This window comes from Nannobrachium achirus (genome assembly GCF_963921795.1).
Source record: "Nannobrachium achirus genome assembly, chromosome: 5".
Classification (NCBI taxonomy): domain Eukaryota; kingdom Metazoa; phylum Chordata; class Actinopteri; order Myctophiformes; family Myctophidae; genus Nannobrachium; species Nannobrachium achirus.
In genome coordinates this window covers 9,261,362-9,284,236 of record NC_137814.1, presented here as the reverse complement: position 1 = coordinate 9,284,236, position 22,875 = coordinate 9,261,362, and the positions used below count along the sequence as shown (strand labels likewise).

The 22,875-nt window shown below is 42.5% G+C and overlaps 2 protein-coding genes across 2 annotated transcripts; one reads left to right on the top strand and one right to left on the bottom strand.

The window, feature by feature from the left end:
• Positions 1 to 580: 580 nt before the first annotated feature.
• LOC308285739 (vesicle transport protein USE1-like) lies at positions 581 to 1,354 on the top strand (the record flags this gene model as incomplete). Its single annotated transcript, XM_080726588.1, has 1 exon — positions 581 to 1,354. The coding sequence occupies one exon, from the start codon at positions 581 to 583 to the stop codon at positions 1,352 to 1,354; it is 774 nt and encodes a 257-aa protein (XP_080582714.1).
• Positions 1,355 to 6,001: 4,647 nt separating this feature from the next.
• LOC308284794 (high-affinity choline transporter 1-like) lies at positions 6,002 to 20,187 on the bottom strand (the record flags this gene model as incomplete). The annotated part of the gene is made up of 9 exons (XM_080725521.1): positions 6,002 to 6,580; positions 10,683 to 10,900; positions 13,345 to 13,498; positions 13,632 to 13,700; positions 13,971 to 14,057; positions 15,231 to 15,379; positions 16,186 to 16,341; positions 18,667 to 18,780; positions 20,004 to 20,187. The coding sequence occupies 9 exons, from the start codon at positions 20,185 to 20,187 to the stop codon at positions 6,002 to 6,004; spliced, it is 1,710 nt and encodes a 569-aa protein (XP_080581647.1).
• Positions 20,188 to 22,875: the final 2,688 nt, after the last annotated feature.

Genomic DNA, 22,875 nt, shown 5'->3' with positions numbered 1-22,875 from the left:
TAGCTGACCTGTTCTGAAATCACATTGTTGACTGTCAAGACTGCTGATTATCATCACCTGGATATCCATGTATGAAGATCCCGACACTGACCTCATTAAACCCTGGATATCCACACATGGAGACGACTGGATCATCACCTAGATCTCCATATATGGAGCTGGTCAATATGACCTCAAAGACTCCATATATATGGATATAGGCTGACCTGTTCTGACATCACAGTGATGAGTCGACCAGCTCAGCAGAAGGGTATACATGCCAAAGCACCATTACCCAACGATGACGGCAAACATGTTGTTACACGTCATCGAGTGTACGGAATGTGCAGTATTTAGGGGTAGGGTATTTTCTGCCGCACTATATTTATGGTCTCCTATCATCGGAAACATTACATAAATTGAATATCAAAAAGATTTCCATTTAAGAGCTTGAACCTGAGAGCCTGTATAAGTATGTGCTTAGAAGATTCGGATTACAGACTACACTGCTGCAACCTGAAATGTTATAAGCAGAGCCAAGCACATTGTATTAAGTGGTGAAAAAGAAGACAGACATAATTCTGATGTTTCCACCCAAAACATGTCTTCTAGGTTGGAGATAAATTTTATCCGATTATTGTCTCGGTGTGAGTCTTCTGAGAAACGAGGGGAAACGGAATGGAGATTACAAAAGTATCTTTGTACTCTGGAGGAGATGTTGGTGGCTTTGAGGAAGAGCCCGAGCAAACCCACAGCAGAGGTGCTGGCAGACTACACAAGGAAAGTAGATTTCCTCAAAGCACTTCTAGAAGCAGAGAAACCGACGCCGTCTTCCCCGACAGAGAAAGCCTTAGCCAGTCAGTGCCTTGCTCCTGGTCGGACACCCACGATACCCAGTGAGAAAATACCAGCCACAAAGACTGTCCACGTGCAGACCAAAGCCCACTGTACAGAGGAGATGAGGAAACAGCTGCTGGGCACAGGAATATCCAGTGGAGACACCTCAGATACAGACCTGCGTAACAGAAGAGGTCCGCCTCTGGACGAGCATCGGTCTGCCACGGAGGTGGACTCTGGGTTGCAGCATCAGCACGCCGTGCACGAGCAGCTGGCTGAAGACATGCTCCACCTGACCATGAACCTGAAGAACAACACGCTGGCAGCCCAGAGCCTCATCAAACAGGACAACCAGACTCTGGAGCAGTCGATGCGTCAGGCAGACCTGAACTTTGAGAAGCTGAAGACGGAGGCAGTGCGACTGGAGCAGCACGGCAGAAGTTCCGTCAACTGGAGTTTGTGGCTGATGCTTCTCCTGGTCTTCTTCAGCTTCATCAGCATGATCCTCTTCATCAGAATGTTCCCCAGGCTCCGGTGACAACCGTGTACTGATCTGGACACCAGCTCGGTTTACTAAGAGGAATCTTCTGTATAGGCTACAGATGTATGTGATCCATACAAATCGACTGATGCTCATTCTTTTGTGCCCAGATGATGTAGTTACATTTAAAAGTGCCCCCATTTTTTGGTGTAGTTACATTTAAAGATGCTGTGTATGCCCTTGGCAAATCAGAGAGGGGCAAAGGGTAACATCATAATATCACGGTACGGCTACATGCAGGTATTTATCCAATTTAAATAGGCGATCTTAGACGTAAGCGGCCCGAGATGGGACGGGTGAGGAGAAGGGGTATGAGGATCTAATATAAATGGTAAGACAGAATTCAGTTCCCAATGGATTCCACAAGGGCCACTAAACTCCACAAGGCTAGTTAGTCCACAAGGCGCAAGCTGGTATAAAAGGACTGTGTCATATCTTGTAACTACGAATCGACCAAATGTCTGTCTGCCCTGTGTGAAGTGAGCATATGCATGCAAGCTATTTTGGCTATCCATAAATAGGCAAAGTAAACAGGCAACCACACGTGCAATGTCCCAGAATTTCAGAAATTCACAGCAGCCTAAGGACTAGTGATATAGGCTAACTATTCTGGCAAGATAAACTAACACACACACACACACGCACGCGCACGCACGCGCGCGCGCGCGCACACACACACACACACACACACACACACACACACACACACACACACACACACAGGCTATAGGCCTAAGAACTTTTTCAAGTGTCTTCTTAAGCCTCGATCAGAGTCTGCGGTGAAGAGCTATCCACCGCAAATTTGAGGTGGAAAGCTTTCCACCTCAAGTCAGAAAATAAGTGAAGGCCATATAGTCAGTCACGGTGAAGTCCTTTTCACCGTGACTGACTGGTCCAGGTCGACCAATCAGTGAACGGGGTGAAGAGCCTATCTGTCTGATAGTAAAAACAGCGAGGAATGACGTAACGTTGTAGTTTCATGACTCAAAAAGACTACACCGCGGTGGATAGCCTTCCACCACGGAGCCGACTCTGATCGAGGCTTTAGGCACCCCTAAAGACTGAGGCATCGTGTGTGTGTGTGTGTGTGTGTGTGTGTGTGCGTGCGTGCGTGCGTGCGTGTGTGTGTGGTATTTGGCAGCTAGATGTGTTGCTTTATGTATACAAATGTGTGTACAAATTATTAAAACAAACTAGAAATACTGTTCCTACGAAACTGTGGGCTCTCATGGAACACCATGTATGGGCACAAAGATCTACCCTTTGGCTGCTCCTCATTGGCTAAGGGCCCTGCCTTTGTACTGTCGGTAATTCTTTTGAGGAGAATAACCTTGGTCTATAAAGTTTTGGTATAACTCACTGATATAACATACTGGTCTCGAGCCAACGTGCTGTTGTTATTTATATCAGGACGCACTTGTTGGTGATGATGTCACCTAGAACGCTGCTCCTCATTGGCCAAGGACCCTGCCTTTGTACTGTCGATGATTTATTTGCGAGAATATTGAATATAGAATATAGATATAAAGATTTGGTATAACATACTGGTCTTGCCTTTCAGCGAGCGCACAATTATGTTCCACTTCAAAAGTGTTGTGTTATGTTCCACTTGTGATGTGCATTATAGCAGTAGCCTAGTCCAAAGATTTCACCGTTTGGTGTTTGTCCACTAGATGGGAGTAGTACTCCCACAAACTATATATTTCTGATAGATGTCTGTAATCATTATAGTGTAATACACACAGTGGTGATCTTATGGGGGGGACGGACATTGGTTATAAAGTATAAAAATCAAACCTCGGTTCGAAGTGAAGCGGTGAATCTGAGTATAAAATTGTCTGGAGCTACAGAATTCTGAATTCTGAATGAATGAATGATTTTATCTGGAGGGCCGGATTGTCAGGTGAAGCTTGACCAATCCTCAAACTATGGTCTCATTGGACATTTTTAATCATCCAATCATCAGACCGGGACACATATTCTGGACGTACGGGACAGATAAAACCTGTTCATTCTGGACTGAAATGAGCATATGGACATGGGGGACACACATTTACGGACAGATAAAACCTGTTCATTCTGGACTGAAATTACCATATATGGACGGGGGACACACAAAGCCACTCCTTGGAAGCGGCTTTCACCGCTTCAAAAATAAACATAAAAAATAATATTTTGTTCTGATTAATTGATTCATCTAGCTATTTGTTGAGTTCTCATACGGATTTGTCAGCATACAAGTGGCATATTGGGCACTGTAAACAGAAGGTGTATGAAGGAAAGCCTACTTACAATACAAGGCGTTAATAAAGTGACCACCATGAATGGAGCTCTCTCTATTAGATCTGCAGGAGTTAACGAGTAGGCAGGCTATAGTTCTTTCCTCTGAAAATCAAAATCAAACTTCAGTAACAAGGACTGTCTATCTGTCACCCTGACGTGTGTGAAGGATATAATAGCCTAGAAAATGTAAGCAAGCTGTGACACTTACGTACATGGAACGTTACATTAGGTACATTGTTAGTTTAGCTTACTTTAAATTAAAACGGTCATGCTAAGTTTCATTGTTTTATTGGCTTATGCTAGTAGCCTACTTGCAGATGGAGTAAAAGAAGCACAGAAGAAACAGTATCAATACAGTATCAACAATATATACCATGCAACAATATACAAAGTATCAGCAATGTATCAATGGAAAAAATTATACAATTCTGAGGTAGTTTTACTTTACTTTTTTCATACTACATCTCAGAGGCAAATGTTGTACTTTTTACTCCACTACAATTTCTCGACAGCCTTATAGTTACTAGTTACTTTGTATTCATAGATTATTATCACAAAACATACTTCTCATAGTATAGTACTTCTCACAACACATTTATCAATCAATGTAATCTATCATAAAAATATCACAGAAAAAAATCCAGTTATTTTTTGGGGAAGCGGAAGGGGGGGGGGGGGGCAATTATTGTTGTTGTCTGGCTTTATCTACTCAAATGAACAGAGAGGGGGAGGAGTAGACAAATCAATAATAGGATTGCATTTGTGTGTGAGAAGAAGCAGTTAAGCCCTTTGCACACAGGACATTTGCGTTTTTTTCGTTTGCTGCATGAATAAAACGCATTGGATTTGGTGTGCAATGCTGTGCGGAATCGGCGCTGCGGATCCCAAAAGGAGTCATAAAAGGAGTGAAGAGTTTTTTACCGCATGCGACAAGACGCACGAATCGAACTGGGTTCGATCGAGAAAAAGACGCACGGCCGCAGCCACTCGTCGCACGGCCAATTCGGATCCGGTGTGCATGAGGTCGTAGAGAATCATTGTTTTCTTTTAAAAAAGTGAAATTGTCCGTTTTATCCGCACGGATAAACGCGCCTGTGTGCAAAGGGCTTTACTCTCACCAAGGTCAATGATTCTCAAACCTTTCAGGCCGCGAGGCCCCAAAAATAATCATATTTGAACTGGGGACCCCCCCCCCCACACCCTGACAAGCACTTGGAATTGTAGGAGTTGAGGCATTACATTTAGTTTGACTCGGTTCCACAACAACAGTTTTAATCTTTTTTGTTCATTAAGTTCAATGGTTTTTTTCTGTAACCTGATGATAAATATATTATTTGTAAACAACAAGACCTTCTTATTCCCCTATGAGATACAATAATCCATCACAAAGAAATAAGACATGAGAGTGATTCAGAGTGAGAATGGAATGTTTACTATGGAGAGAGAGAATTCAAGACAGGTACAGTACAGAAATAATGGTTCAATGGTTTGTGCTCTCTCTGGCAAATGATGTTTTGACATGAGTTTAAGTATGGTCATTTGGGCAGTCAATTTATGACGTTTCAACAGTTCATAGGATGTTTCTTGTCCACAAGTGGGTTCCATATACGTGGCAAAGAGTTCATAGGTTCCTGAAGGGATGTCCTTCCCTGGTGTCTGCATGACACCAGGCTGAGCCTTATAAACCAAAACAATTCTCATTGTTTTAGGTACAGGCTCCATGGCAGTAGATAAGGCCTCATTTCAGAGACCTTGTGGGTATGGCACAGTCACAAGCTGTGCCTTAGGGCCAGGTGGTCAGTTGGTCATCAATATGAATTGATAAAAAGATGATATAAACCACAACAAAATACCTAACACCTGAAAAGTCATTTCTAGTATAAACCCATGAATAACAAGTGTGCAAATGGCTTCCCACATGAAGAAGAAGGAATACATAAAGAATACACATGGTAAGCCATTTGCAAGATGGAATTCATTTCCCAGTGGATTCCTCGAGGCTCACGTCAGTGCAACCACACTTGCAATTTCCCAGAATTGCACCTTTCTAGTTTGTTAGATTTTTTTTTTGGGGGGGGGGCTTTTATGTCTTTATTGGATAGGACAGTAGACTGACAGGAAATGGGGGGAGAGATGGGGAGAGACATGCGGCAAAGGTCTTCTGGATCGGGAATCGAACCGGCGACGCCGCCAGGCATCCATGCCTATGTGACAATGCCTAAGTGGTACGCGCCTAGACCAAAAAGGTCTTAAAAAGTCCTTAAACTGTCACTTCACTGTCATCTGGGGACCCACTCAAAATCATGTGGGTCCCGACTCTCGACCCACAGGTTGAGAACCACTGACCAAGATGAATCCGCGCTACAAACAGGTGCTGTCAATGACTTCCGCTCTCCCCACTCCGTTGACACCCTTTTCCCCTTTAACCTCCCCGCCGCCGCCCTCCTCCTCCTCCTCCCGAGAGACACCCATAGGTCCCACAAAGGAGCCGTCTTCCTCCCCCGAGAGGCCCAGGAGGTCCCAGGACGGAGGCAGCAGCGTCTTGAACGCCAGGCGTGCCAGCACGGAGGCGGAGGGAATGACGAGCAGCGTCAGCAGCATGATCAGCGTCCTGAAGGGGAAGTACTGGACGACGACCCCGGTCGCCTCGTCCTCCCGCCAGCCGGGGAACAGCAGCACAGGGGCCATGTTGAGCACCGGCTCCCCGCTCAGGAGCCTCAGGACGGTGCCCAGGACCAAGCCGGCCGCCGCACCGTAGCCGTTGGCGCGGCCGGAGTATAGCACACAGACGATCTGCGGGAAGACCATGCAGTAGAGCAGGTCCCCGCTCAGGAGCCACAGGGCGCTGACGCTCTCTCCTGCGAAGGCCAGACCTGTGCCGGCCAAGCCCGACACCAGCACGCTGACGCGGATCACCCATGCACACTCACGGTCTGACGCCTGGAGAGAGAGAGAGAGAGGAAAGACAACCCATTAAAGCTATTAGTCTAGTGGAATTTCTGAGAAATGTGATTGTTAGAGGCATTTTGGGGTAAAAGTTGGGAACCAGTCTATTTTACACAATTCAAGGGTGCTGAATCTGAAAAAAATGGTTCCCAAGCAAAATGTTGAGTTTTTGACCTTCTAATTTGCGTATTAAAATAGCTGCCGAATTGTCAATTTTAAACAATTTCTTCAAGGGATATTTCACTTTCAAAAAACCTTTAGTAATTTTATCGTCTAATCAAGCTTTTGGGAACACACAGGACAGTTTTTGAGTTGTTTGATTCAGTTTAGATTTAGATATTTGATATTCATTATATCAGACACGCCCTCTTCCTATACAAACCCATTGTAACTTCAAACTCCATTTTAACCACGATAGATTTAATGAGAACACCCATCCTTTTTTCTGGTGACTCCTGACATCCTCCTAATACATGAGCAGGTTGTGTTTTGTCAATAACATTTTTCATTTATTTTTAATAATTTCTTAATTGTATTTTATTTTTTTCATTTTCCCTAATAATTATAGAAAATAAACTAAAAAGGTTATTGAAAGAACACTGCCTGTTCATGTATTAGAAGGGCATCAGGAGTCACCAGAAAAAAGGATGGGTGTTTTCATTGAATCTATCATGGTTAAAATGTTTTATTTGTATTAAAAAGGGATATTTCTGGTGACTCCTGCCGCCCTCCTAATACACGAACAGGCAGTGTTTTTTCGATAACTTTTTTAGTTTCTTTTTAATAATTATTTGGGAAAATGAAAAATAAATAAATACAAAAAATAAATTATTAAAAATAAATGAAAGGAGTTATCGAAAGAACACAACCTGCTCACATATTAGGAAGGTGTCAGGAGTCACCAGAAAAACGTCACGTGTGTTTATTTATGGGCCACATTGCTCTGGAACGGTTGGTTCCCAAGGCTACTTACAGGACATGTTGGATCTTTCTTGAGGATAAAATACACTAAGCGGAATGTTTAACACCAACTGTAGCTTGTACTCTTTGGCAGAAATATAATTATATCAATAACATTCTGCTCAACTTTAGTGTGTTTTACCCTCAGGAAGGTTGTCAACATGTCCTGTGCATTACATTTATGTTGCTTCAACAAACATTTAATATTTAATGTTCTACATGCCGTATATTTCCAAATAGCCAGAGGGCAAATAGCCGCCAAATGGCGTGCATGGTATTTGGTGCCTGTCAGCTATTTGCCTTCGGGCTATTATTTGGTCAATAATACATATCATCCTCAAATACAAAACACAGAACAAAGGATACAAAGGAGGCAGCAGTGAATGACACCTCCTTTCTATGGGAAATTGCATTTATCTCCTCTTGTGGTCTCCTGATTTATGATTTTTCAGGCCCGTTTTGAAAGAAACCAGTCATCTACATCTTGTAATGGATGGTGTCAGTCAGGGCATTCCACATTTTGTATGTTGGCAGAGGACGGGTGTTTTCATTAAATCTATCATGGTTAAAATGGAGTTTGAAGTTACAATGGGTTTGTATAGGAAGGGGGCGTGTCTGATAAAATGAATATCAAATATCTAAATCTAAACTGAATCAAGCAACTGCAGAAACTGTCCTGGGTGTTCGCAAAACCCTGATTATATGATAAAATGATGAAAAGTTTTTTGAAAGAGAAATATTGCTTGAATAAATAGTTCAAAATGTACAATTCGGCAGCCACTTTGTTATGCAAATTGGAAGGTCAAAAACTCAAAATGTTGATTGGGAACCAGGTTTTTCAGATTCTGCACCCTTGAATTATGTACAATGGCCTGGTTCCCCACTTTTACCCCCAAATGCCCCTAACCTGCTTATAGAAGGCCTTTTTTCCGAATTTCCGCCTGACTATGACATGCTGTTTTTACCAAACATAAAAGTCTTTGTCCTGGTCCTTAAAACGCGTATTAAAATGTTTTAACTGAAAACTCCACTCCACTCTCTCTGTGGCCTTCTGAGGCCTTTTGACTTGCAAAGATAATATACCTACATTCCTGTAGGTGTCGTAGTTCAGGCACTTTCCTGTTAATCGTCGCCTCTTTTGGAACACAACAACCAAAGTGGTAAATGGTAAATTGTGCATTGTAACGATATAAACACAGTGGAAAGTAACAGCAAATGTGATACACCCAGCAGTTCTCACACTTTCAGGATCACAAAAGAAAAAGTTAAAAAATAGCTTAATAACACATTAACACCTGAGGCCAATTCTACAAATGTCTGAAGTCAAGGGTCTGTCATGAAAAAAGAGCTGAGCCATAAGGCAGAGTAGCTCAATCCCTATGATCAAGACAAGACATGTGGAACGAACAAGATTGCAGATACAAACGGACAAAATTAGTTTTCGAGCATTTCCCTCTGGGATATTATTAGGGTTAGAAGCTGAGACATCCATGACAGGCTCTGAGTAGAGCCACTGCTCCTTCATGTGGAAAGAAGTTACGGTCGGTTGGCTCTAGTCGCCTATGGCACTGGTTCCCAAACAGTGGGTCGGGGACCCATTTGTGGGTCACGGACCAATCTTTATGGGTCACGACTCGAGTAAAAATTACATTTTATTTTTCTATTATATATATATATATATATATATATATATATATATATATATATATATATATATATATATATATATATGTATATATATATATATATATATATACTTAAAAGGATTTCCCCCTCCCCAAGATGTTTTTAATACATAAAAAAAGAATCCTAGAGCGGTGCCCGTGGTCTGTATACTCAGGAAAGATACAAGTTAAAAATGCAAACCCCACCCAGTTATGCAATAGATAGAGATACCTGTTGTACCTGTGTCATAGTTAAGCAATATTACACGAGAGGGTGTGGGATAACTGAATTATTTGCACGAAAGTGATGCAGTCAGGAACGAGACGTAGGCGAGTTCCGCCGAGCATCACTGGAGTGCAAATAATTCAGTTATCCCACACCCTCGAGTGTAATATTGCAATTATACAACTTTTGCCCTTTAAAAAAAACACGTCAACTTAATTTCATTGTAATTAAGATATTCGATAGGAATTTGTAATTGTTTTGCCACATTTAGCTACTCTGTCCCTGAACGTCACATGAAAACCGCTAGCCTAGGCTGCCTAGCCGCCTAGCATAGTGTGGGGAGAGAGGAGCGCTTGCGGTCTTTCGTGACCAACGCGGCTGATTTCTTTACTTGAGACCGTGCATCTGTGCTCGTTATATGCACGGTTGGAGAGCCTGTTTTCCATTGAGAGCCAGACTACCTGTTGTATAATACCTGTTGTAACCATCTGTTTGTGTCCCTTTCACACCCATATATGGATAGTGCTGTAGGCCTAGTGTCTTCCTGTGTCCCTTTTATGGGGTTCCGTGTCAGGCAGATGACTGACCTCACTGATACTTATGGGTTCTCCAACATTCAATCCCACATATACTGTGCACAACACATAACCCAAACTCTGCCATAATTTGGAGCACATATCAGATGAAGATAGCGATTTTAGATTGTTGTCTTACTTCACTTGCAACACTTTGGTCCACTTGCTTTTTCTCTAGTAGGCCTACTGTGTTTGCTCACTTTGCTGTCAGTTTGTCGACTGTAGAGCACTGCTTCCGGTTTGCCTGTCTGTTTTAACATTTCATGACGCAAGGTTGATCCTGACCTGTACTGTATTGCTCTTTTAGAAACTTTAATACATTTTAATTTAGCTCTTTCTCTCTCTGATATTCTCTGACACACATACACAGCTAAACATATAACTAGGTACAAGAAGTCACCCCCGACACACGCACTCACTCACGCACGCACACGCACGCACGCACACACACACACACACACACACACACACACACACACACACACACACACACACACACACACACACACACACACACACACACACACACACACACACACACACACACACACAGAGGGTTGGGACCATTTACAGTATAGGTTAGGATATATTCTGGTTCCTTAACGATTCCCTCTTATTCCTTTAACGATTTTTACCCCACCTTTCTCCCCAATTCAGTCGCCAATGCCAACCTGTTTCCTGATGACGTTCTTGTAGATATTCTGAGTGAACATGGACGCACAGGAAAGCAGGACAGAGTCCATGGAGGACATGACGGCCGCAGTTAACCCTCCGATGCCCAACACCGACACCCAGTAGGGGGTGAGGTTCTGCAGGGCCAGCGGCAGCACGTTAGCTGCCTCCCCGCGCTCAAGCGGAGGTGGAAGGCCGTACTGGGTCTGGTTCCAGTCTGAGAGGAAGGGGAATCAGGTATATGAAGTTTATAATCATAATTGACTCAAATTAACTAAATAATTACAATTAAGGGTCTTCAACAGGGGGTCCGGGACCCCTAGGGGGTCCTCAAAGTTTCTACAGGGGGTCCTCCAAATCTTTGTGTAATAGAAACCTTTTTTCTCCTTAACCATTTGAACCCTAGCGTCCATATTCTGAAAACGTTAGCCAAAAATAACAGATCTACAAGCTCACAAAGCTTGTAGATCTGTTATTTTCAGCAAAGAGGTTTGGTGTAAAGGGGGAAAAAGAGCATAGGTACAGAGTGAAAGGTCAAGTTTAAGTATTGCCCGTTCAAGTGGTTAAATATCTGAAACACAAATTGACATGAATACAAAATTGATGATAGTGCTGTCAAGCAATGAAACTATATGAAATCTATGGAAAGGTTGTCTGGGTCCCTGCTTCATCTCTCTCTCAACTAAGGGGTCCTTGACCTGAAAACGTTGAAGACCCAGTATAAAACAATGAAAATAAATAAATGAACTGTATTGTGTGTTTCCAAGACTAACTAAAGAGAGAAAACTAGAAGCAGTGCTCTTCCGAGCACAGGTCTCCGCCAGGTCGGGTAGGTTATTGTGGCCTCCTGGTGGTGCTATAACAGGCCAATATGAAAAGGGTACCATGTCTTCTTGGGCCATGCAGAGCAAAGGTTTTTCCTTTGTTCAAAACGGACCAATCCTGCAAACTTTGGAAGCCAATCCTAGCCAATCAGAATGGAATATGGAATGGAAATCGGACAGATCCATGTCGATCACATGACTGTAGTGATACTGTTTTCTTCAGTTACGAACCAACTTTCATGGTTCTGAACCAATTCATTTTCAGTGGAAACACCATGAACTGGTTCAATATTGGGCGGAAAAGAAGAACTAAACCGGTTCAACCGCAATGGAAAAATGGGCCAGTGACACTCACTTCTACCATCTCTCAACATTTCAGTCAACAGCATTTGTGTGATGTTTTTAATCAACAGTACGTGTAAAGTAAACACAAAAAAATAATCAAACCGTTTCTTTGTTTGTGCTGCATCATCAGACAATGGCCCGGAGCTAAGGTGGTGTTAGTTTTATTTTTGATGATTGATTGAATACTGTATTAATAATTAAGAGTACAACTAACTAAAAACTTATCTCTGTCGGGTGGAATCCAGAACTGTTACTTTTCAGGATTCAAATTCGAAAACAGCAAAAGTAGAAGATCAACAATCTCAAAAAGGGGCGCCAGTTCGAGCCATGCTACTTTTGATACTGTTGTGTGACGCTGCAAATCGAGGGCTTGGAGCGCAAAGGGCCTAAGTGACATTTTCGTTTTTTTCCACAGGACAGCTTTCCATTGATTGTAATTATTTAATAAAAAGAAATATGTTTAATCAATCTATACTTTAAAGGAGCTATAGTCAACTTTTTCTTGAAAAACGGATGCTAAAATAAAAATAATGTTTCGAAAATATTTTATAAAAAAATAAGCTTCATACATGTGTTTCTATTCAAAATTGACCACAAAAAGCGTAAAATAATGATACAATAATCATTTTGGCCATTGTCGGGCCGACACTTTGTTTACATCCTAGTCTAACACTATCAAAGAATAGACTAGAATGTAAACAAAGTGTTGGTCTGACAATGGCCAAAATTATTATTTCATCATTATTTTACGCTTTTTGTGGTCATTTTTGAATAGAAACACATGTATGAAGCTTATTTTTTTATAAAATATTTTCGAAACATTATTTTTATTTTAGCATCCGTTTTTTAAGAAAAAGTTGACTATAGCTCCTTTAATACAGATTAGGCTTCAATGAATGTATTTTAAATTATACTTTTTTAATGTTGTTTGTAGTTTAATTATTACAATCAATGAAAAACTGTCCTGTGAAGAAAATGAAAATGTCACGTATGCCCTTTGCGCTCCAAGCCCTCGAAATGATACGTGGTTTGCAAGGTTAATTAGTTCAGGTAGAATAGGTTACACACATGCTTATTACTATGTGGGTGTATAGTGTTATGCAAGACCCACATCATTACGTGGCAATCAGCTGACGGGTTATTTAAGCGGGTTATTTGTGCTCCTTCTGCGTTCCTTCTACGTATGTGTTCCTGGGTTATTATGTGCTGTTCGCGTATATACTGTACCTACACTTGATTTCACATACTATTATATTATAATAGTTCATTCTATTCACATAATAATACTGGTTTGTTCTATTTGGGAGTTATCTGACTGAAGTATAATCAAGTAGGGCGTTAATTCATGAAACACACATTTTAGAATATGGAGATAAGTGGTTGCAGCCCGACAGCGACGATATACAGCAACACCTCATTTTGTATGGCATGAGATGAAGGACACATGAATCTTCTATAGCGTCGTGTGCAAAGGTGAGTGTTTATCACATGCCTGCAGTAGCAGCCACTGCTCCTGTGATGATTGAGGGGATTCCTATGATGAAGACGACGACGGCAGCGGCAAAGCAGGTGATTTGAGCCTGAGCAGGTGATGCAGCAGAAAGGACCCGCTGATAGAAAACCTGATAGGAGAGGCTTCCCAAGGCCTTCGGAGCACACACACACACACGCACAGACACAACACACACATACATATAAATTCAGGGGTCCTAGACGTGAAGAGGTTTGAGAACCTCTGCCTTACGTAGCATAGAAAAATAAAAAATAAAAACAACTCACCAGTAAGAGAAATTCATCCATCCATTTCCCAGCATCCTCCAGCTTCAGCTCCCCCATCCAGGGCTGTGACTGTAAAGGTGTGAGTGATTAGATCAGCGCTTCTCAACGTGGGGTCTTCTGAGGACCCCCAGGGGTCCTTGAGGAGGTTCCAGGGGGGTCCCCAGATACATGATTGATCGTTAGGAACTAAGAGAGTGTACATGTGGAACTTTACAGAGGATTTTACAGTGTACAACTTTACGTTGTCCCCCGCAGACGTTAAAAGGTGGTATCAAATAGGGGTCTGTGGTCTGATGTATATCAAACCAGGGGTCCTTGAAATAAAAGGTTGAGAATCACTGTATTAGAGGATGATGATGACGGTGACGAGGACGGCGACGATGACGATGATGATGGGTGGAGAAGCAGGAAGGGAACACAGATCCACTGGGAAAAGAAAAAAGACAGAAAATAAAGAAATCATACAACCACTGATTATATTATAGAACAGTTATGTTATGAGTAGCAGTGTTTGGTGAAAGCTTGGCGAATCATCAAGGCAGGCACATGCACACAGACATCAAATGGGGCTTGACGCTTGAGCCCCTACCCGTCTGTAAAAAGTGCCCTCTTCAGACCATGAATGTTATTATTCAAAACTTTCTCTAAAAACATTTCATAAATTAGAAGTAGTGAAAATAGCCGATCTACAAGCTCACAACACGGCAGGAGGCGACGCGTTGTGAGCTTGTAGATCTGCTATTTTCTCCAGTATGGGTCCCGGGCAAATGTCTAATTTCTCTTTTGAGTCACGGGCTAAAAGGTTTGGGAACCACTAGGTTAGTGCAACTACAAAGCCTCTGTGTTTTAGTTGTTTTTCAAAAAACGTCACACCCCCATGTGTGTCTGTTTGTTCAAATGTGTTTAGATATGAAAACTTGAGTGAAATGGGACATTCTTGATAGAATAGGTACTTTAAGCACATTTGGATACCAATATTGTAACAGTATTTCTACATTGCGGAATTGACACTTTTACTCAAGTGACAAATGTGAGTACTTTTCCACCACTGCTGATGAATCAACAGTGCTTAATTTGTGGGGGAACAAGTTCTCTTTGATTGGATCTGGCACCTTTTTGATTGGATCCGGTGGATCGGGCACCTATTTGATTGGATCCGGGATCAAAATTGTGCTGTTTTCATCCTTCCAAATAGAGGCCTTTTTTGCTTCAGCATTTTTCTTGACTTCATATTCATATGTTTTTGTTCAATTTCTTCAATATTTTCTGATGTGGTGCTTCATAGGTGACAGTGACACACAATAGACAAGCTATATACACGCATACAAGGTGTCATAGAATTTTGGAAATAAAAATATATGTTTTAATATGCCAGTCATTCAGATTTATCATTCCAAATTGATAGACTCACTACCAGTGTTCTGATGGGCCACATTTGCCAAATGTTGCTGCTAATGTTATACTGGGTGCATAAATATACATATATAGGCCTATATATGTTTACAGTTTACACCCGCAGCCCGCGTGCGCACGCAGCCCAGGATCCGGCACCTATTCATTGACAAATGAAGCACTGTGAATCAAGCGTTGTGCTCTCACCAGGCTGAGGACAATGATCAGGAGCTGGATGACGTCGGTGTAGGCCACAGAGTACAGCCCTCCCAGCAGGGTGTAGGTGATGGCCACGGCTGCAGACAGAGCGATGGACCAAGACGGAGGGAGGTCAAGGATCACGGTGAATGTCGCCCCTACGAACACAAGCAAAGATTAACACACATGAATGAGGTCTATTTAATACTCCTGGTAAAAATATGTTTTGTATACCTTTTCTTGATCCGTTGCAGTTTGTATATAGGATTAACAGGATGCATAGCAGTAATTGAGTCATTAAGTCAAACTAGAAATACTGTTCCTACGAAACAGTGTGGGCTCGCTCGTGACTATATTCTGCAGCGTGCTAACTGTCATGTGAAGCTCAACCAATACTCCGACTAACACCACTCCCAGATGTTTTTCCGAACCTCAATTGCACCTCATTGGCTAAGGGCCCTGCCTTTGTACTGTCGTGGCGGAACTTGGTAAATAAATAATGAAGATAACATAGAGTTCTCGCCTTTCAGGCGAGCCCACAATTATAACATTTACTAATGAATGGAATGTATTTGTTAGTCATATTTATTTGTTTATTTACCAAACACCATGAACAAGGGATTGTTAACCCACCCATGAAAGCTTCCTCCTTTTCTCTCCAACAAAGTCCTCTGCGACCAGGAAAAAAAAAAGAAACAAAATCCCCAAAAGTGACTGCAAAGTATTGCTGCTATTTGCTGCTATTTGTTCCAAAAACATAACATGTAGACCTATATAAAGGGGTGTTCCTTTTAGGCATGGTGTTTGACTGTACTTGTGCTGTACTACATTAAAGAAAATGTTTTGTTTTGACTGTACTGTTTGTCTAATAAAATATGCAATCAATCAAATATGCCAATAAAGCTCCTTTTGAGTTGAATTGATTTGTGAGGTGTTTTGAGAGAGTACATAAGGTATGTCTGACCCAGCGCTGCCAGGATGAGGGCCACCCACAGCAGGTCACAGATCAGGATGGGCAGCAGCAGGGTCGTGGTGACGGCGTTGCCGTAACGCTGCTGAAACGGATCCATCATGGTCACGTAGCGCTTTGTCCTCATTGGCTTGGTAAAGAACAAGCCTCCTGTTGGGACAGAGCATAGAATGATAGAACTCTTTGAAACTCTTCCCTTAAAGGATGACTTCACACATTTTCAACCTATCTTCATATAATTACGGTATTTTACGATGCCTCGCATAAGGACTGCATTGGCAGCTGCAGTACTCCTTTCGCCCTTACCCGAAGTGGGGCCGCTATCTCAGTTGGGCGCGTGAATTTGTGGGAGCCCGTTTGTCTCTAAATGAGACACAGACTGAGTAGAGATTTTTGAGCGGTGCTAACTTTGTCTGGCTTTGTCTCTATGTACTGTATGTATTTGTGTATGTCCCACAATTGGCTCATTGGTCAAGCTTTGTTACTGTCTTGTATTCCAAATGGTCAATGGTAAGTAGCCTACATACTTACTGACAACATTGTTTATTGCAAACTCATTTAATTAGCCAAAGACAATCATTCAAACAGCCTTTTTTACATTAAAATCAAACCTCTGTTCGAAGTGGAGCGGTGAATCTGAGCAGCTCTAGCCTGTGTGTGTGCGTGTGTCTAGTCTGCACAACAATGCTCTACTCAATCTGTTCCTGTCTGTCAGTAGTTTACAGTACAGTATTGTTGTGGCTAGGCTGCGCAACAGTGCCCTCTTCTGGTCAACCATTATTATTGCAGCTATTTATGTTAGATAGGACAGGGAGACACACAAAGCTATCCATTGGGAGCGATGTTCCACACCTCTCCAAAAATGCCCCTCTGCACTACTGCTATATAGAGACACTTCGCAGACTATCGTTCTATTTTGCCTACCTCACACACCATTTGCTACTATCTGGATGCATACTGACAATTGGCCTTCATTCTTCAACAGATCTTTGCCATTTCCCCTCTGAAACAAAACACAGATGCTCCTAATTACGGCTTCAATGTTAATGTTCATACTACAGACTGTCATTGTCTCTGCCAAGCCGAAGGCATGGGGAAGACTATGTTTTCGCCCCTGTCCGTCCATCCGCGCGTGTGTGTGTGTCCCGTCATTCTGTCTGTGAACAGCTAATCTCAGGCACTGTTGCTACGATGGCAGCGAAACTGTGCATGCATACTCCCTGGGTGACAGAGCAGAGCCTCTGCCCCAAAGTTTTCACATGGGCCTGTTATAGCACCAAGCATAACACATTTTTGGACAGTACACCTACAGATTTTGATCAAAAATAACGCAAATTGGTACAAAGTATCTCTGATGGTCATTAAACTAAACGGGTCTCATATTCCTTCCTCATTGCCTAAGATTGGCTTCCAAAGTTTGCAAGAGTGCTCTGTGTTGAACAAAATGCCTCAAATCATGAACACAGAGTGTGATTTCCGTGAAATTTTGCATGCACATTCCCACTAGGCCGAGGAAGAAATGCCACTTGATAAAAAAAAAAAGTGGCGCTATAACAGGCTAATTTGTGTTTTTACCTATAACTCCACCGGTCCATGTAAAATGTTGTATGCGCACTCCCTAGAGGCCAAGGAAACACCTTTGCCCTGCATTTTTCGCATCTGACTTTTAGAGCGCCACCAAGAGGCCGACTTGAGTAAAACACATTTTGGGATATTACTCCAAAAATCACGCAAAAATCACGCAAAAATCACGCAATTCAGTAAACATGATCTCTATAGTCATGTGATCAAGACAGATATATTTGCTTTCTCATATGACATCCTGATTGGCTAAGATTGGCTTCCAAAGTGCAAAATACCTCAAATCATGAACGCATTCCTACTAGGAACAAATAGGTACCGGCCCCGGCTGTCCCGGTCGCTCCTAGCCGGAGTTACGGCATTTTATGTGAGCTGCAGTGTAGGGGGTCCTCCACTGGGGGCGGCACCACTTTTGCATCCGTTCTGGAGCACCAGGAGTCGGTGGTCCCCGGGAATTCCCCGTGAGCAGCTCCGTTGGGGTGGTCATTTGGTCAGTTTAGCACATTTGGTCATTTTTTACATCTGGGGGTCCCCCAGGGACCTGGGGGTCCCTGGAGCTCCGGGGGTCCTTGGAGGTTGTAGTTTGGCAGGTAAGGAGTGTGTGTGCAAAATTTGGCATGGATCGGGGCAACGGTTGCGGAGATATGAGCAGGGCAAGAGTGTGACGTGTGACGGACTGACTCACTCACGGACAGCCTGTGGAGGTTTTGGTAGTAAATGCGACCTACGGTCGCAACTATAGGATTCCAGGTCTACAAGTCACCTGGCATCTGTCTACATAACACACTATAATTTTTGCCTTTGCGTAAGCCTGAAAAGTCGTAAAGGCTAGGGCAAAGTGCACGTGTTATGGCAAGTTTTAATTGAATCTGGGATAAATGTCGTGTTTCTTACCCAGGAGGAAAGTTACCACGTAGGCAAGGGGTGCTACAGCCCAGATAAGACCACGTGAGGGAGTGTAAACAGTCTCAGCAGTTCCCATAATGTAGCCTGCTGAAACCCAGGTGGCTGATGACAGATATGGAGAAATCAAAAAGTTAAACCAAAACGTACAAACAAAGCTCATGCACTCAACAAGGGTTATTTCACTTTCAAACTTTTGGTCATTTTATCGTCTAATCAGGATTTTATGAACACCCAGGATAGATTTGAATTTGCTTCATTGAGTTTTTAGATATTTGAGGTAAATGTTATCAGGCCCCCTCCCCATACACACCCATTGTAACTTCAAACTCCATTTTAAACATGATAGATTCATTAAAAACACCCATTATTTTTCCAGGTGACTCATAATACCCTCCTAATATTTGAGCCGTCCGTGTTTTTTTCGATAACCTTTTTTATTTAGGCCTATTTGTAATCATTATTTGGGAAATGGAAAAAAACAAAATACAATAATAAATTATTAAAAATAAATGAAAAAGATTATCGAAAAAACACAGCCAGCTCATGTATTAGGAGGGTATTATGGGTCACCAGAAAAAAATTATGGGTGTTTTTGAATCTATCATGGTTAAAATGGAGTTTGAAGTTACAATGGGTGTGAATGGGGAGGGGCCCTGGACAGGGAGGACCAGATAACATTTACATCAAATACCTAAAAACTGAATGAAGCAAATTAAAAACTGTCCAGGGTGTTCATAAAAGCCCGATTAGACAATACAATGACCAAAAGCTTTTTTGAAGGTGAAATATCCCTTTAAGTGAAAGTGTCATTACCGTGATATAGAAATAGTCTGTTCTGTATTCAAATTTTACTTGAGTAAAGGTACAAAAGTATTGGCATCAAAATAGACTTAAAGTACCAAAAGTAAAAGTACTCATTATTGTAGAAAGTCCCATTTCCCAAATTGTCAAATGTATGAAATGTATAAAAATCTACTAACGTGTCACGATGCGACACCTTGTGAGCTTTTTGATTGGCTATTTTCAAATTGCCAAAGTATATAGGTCTGAAGTGGTTTTGTAATAATAATAAAAATCTGCAAAGTAACTAGTAACTAAAGATAATTGGAATGGAGTAAAAGTACAACATTTTACCTCTGAGATGTAGTGAAATAGATTACAGAAAAGTACTCCAGTAAAGTAAAAGTAGCCTACAGTATCTCAAAAGTGTACTTATGCCCAGTACATATATTTAGTGACTTTCCACCACAGACAACACTAATGTCCCACAAACACTCATGTCCTGTGCTGGCATGGCACACAAACACTAATGGGATTTTCCTCACCGGTCATTGTGAAGATTCCAATCCAGATGTTGATGTTCCGTCCCCCTATTATGGTGACCTCGCTCCTGGAGCCCACGCATTTCTTCTCCTCCTTTCTGGACTTCTTGGATGCCCAGATGCCCATCGCCAGGATCAAGACATAGAAGACCAACAGTACCACCAACCCAACTATGTCTAGAGCCATTGTCAAACTGTAATTCACAGACATAAAAGCATTTCACATATACAGGTATACAGTACATCCACGCAGGCATGCATGCACGCATGTAACACACAACACACCTACAGCTGTGCACAGTCCTGCTGCAGTGCAGAGTAGGTATGACTTGACTATGGCAGTAAGGTATGACTGCCAATGCAGTAACCTGACCTAACCTGTAGTGCTGCTGTTGCTTGCCTGTGGGCAAAACAGCCTCAACCAGATTCTGCTATGAAACACAGGAGGTCCAACTTTTGCATTCACGACTCTCTCAGAGCTTAGCATCTCAGTTCAAAGAGTATAGCCTTCAACAGTCTATCGTCACTGCAGGCTATGAATACAGCTGTGGGGAGAAAAACAAGTATGGGGATGCTCCTTAACACTCACTGAAAACACAACATGAATAACAGAAAGAATAGCCTTAAAGCAATGAATAAGATAAAGGTTAAAACAAGATCATCTAGAGCAGCATACAGTGCAAGGCAATAATGCACCACCAGGTAGCTACTGCAAGGCGTTAATCACTTATTCTTACTCAGCAGTCTTATAGCCAGGGGTAAGAAGCTGTTCCTTGTTCTGCTTCGACTCCTGCCTGTTTGAAGGATCCTGTACCTCTTCTCTTGCCACTTCCCAGATGGATACTGAGTGAACAGGCAGATGTGTGCATTAGTGGGTGGAGTCTTTGATGACCCTCAGGAATGTCCTGGGGTGGCTACTGGTGGGCGTAAAGTTACAACAAACTGGGCACTGCACACATAACCATCAAAGGGTCTTGAGCCCCTGCCCTTTTATCCGTCAAGTGCCCTCTCCAGACCATGAATGCAGTTTTTACTATGGTGAAAGAAATGTAAATGCCTTCTTTCCATGCCATACCTGAAGGCAGCAATTAAGAGAAGTGCCTTGTCCAAACTCTCATGAACTTAAATGCAGCATCTCATGTTGAAAGAATGTCCCTCTCTGTGTTGAATCCATCCAGCCATGCTGTTTACGCCACATCTCCAGTATTGACTTGATTATGCTTAGTTCAGTGTGGTATCAAGCACTGAAAATAGCCAACCTCCAAGCTCACAACGCGTCGCGCTGCGACTTGTTGTGAGCTTGGAGATCTGCTATTTTCGATATTTTCACCAAAAGACCCTTTTATTAATTTCAGCCCCTGCCTCTTGATCATTCTCTGCACGTCCCTGCTGCTCGGTCTCCAAGAATGTGACTGCTCACATTAGTTGAGGGACAGAGAGAGGGGGATGGGGTACTTGCCCTTTTAACTGCTCACATTAGTTGAGGGACAAAGGGGGATGGGGTAATCATGGCATCATGCATGGCCATCATGCAAGAGTCACAGTGTTACATTGTCATCCACCAATATAATGTAATAACCAGTAAGACGCCCTAAGGGTGAGAGTCACGCAAGACGGAATTCGCACAGGACGGAATTCATTTGTAAGTGTGATTTGAGTTGCTTAAGTTGGACAAAATGTGGACAAAATATTTTCCCAAATATGGACTGACTTCATCGATGTCTTATGTCATAGACCAAATGAGACTCACACAATATGTCCATATATGGGCATTACAAGCTATGTGCTTAAAATTGATGACATCAGGGATCTCCTCCATGGACATGGGTGGCTGGAGACGCTGCTGAGCACATAGCGTGAACATAGAGCAGCGGCTGCTCTATGTTCACGCAGCGGTGCTTGATGGCTATTTGGCATGGGATCAACTTTTGCTTTGGCATGGGATCAACTTTTGCTTTGGCATGGGATCAACTATAGAGCAAAAAAATCAAACCTTGGTTCGAAGTGAAGCGGTGAATGTTTATTCTATGTGTTCTAGAGCTATGAAATCTGTGTTCTAGATCTATACATTTTGTGTTCTAGATCTATACTTTCTATGTGTTTTAGTTCTATATTTTTATGAATTCTTAATGAATGAATGAGTTTGTCTGGAGGGCCAAATTGTCATGTGAAGCTTGGCCAATCCTCAATACTGCATGTGCGGGACATGACACGGACACGGGACTCCTTGGAAGTCTATATGGGACAGACTGTACGGGACAGACAAAGCCACTCCTTGGAAGCGGCTTTCACGGCTTCAAAAATGCACAATGAAAAATACTTCTGTCTTGAAGGTGATGTAATGTGACGTGTGTGTGTGTGTGTGTGTGTGTGTGTGTGTGTGTGTGTGTGTGTGTGTGTGTGTGTGTGTGTGTGTGTGTGTGTGTGTGTGTGTGTGTGTGTGTGTGCGCGTGTGCGTGTGTGTGTGTTGTATGTGTGTGCGCGTACGTGCGCTTTATTGTGCACTCAGGTTCGCGCATGGTTCGCGCATGTCCATTCATTCATCCATGTCACAATTCAGTTCAGAGGAGCTTTATTTTTATTGGCATGAGAAAACATCACTTTAAACACTTAACATCAGGGACGTGCTGGCCACTGGGAAAAGCGGGACAACTCCCGAACGGCCGGACCATTCCCGGCCGGTCCAGGCCGGCAATTAAAAATTAACTTAAAAAAAAAAAAAAAGAACGTTGGCCGCTGGTAATTACGGTAACTGCCTTCGTTCAATTTTGAGGGCTGGGTGGCCCACAAAGTAAATATAACTCATGTAATTGGCCATGAGAGACACTGGCTTGTCTCTCATGATCTGAAATGGTCTATCTTTGACTTAGCAGCA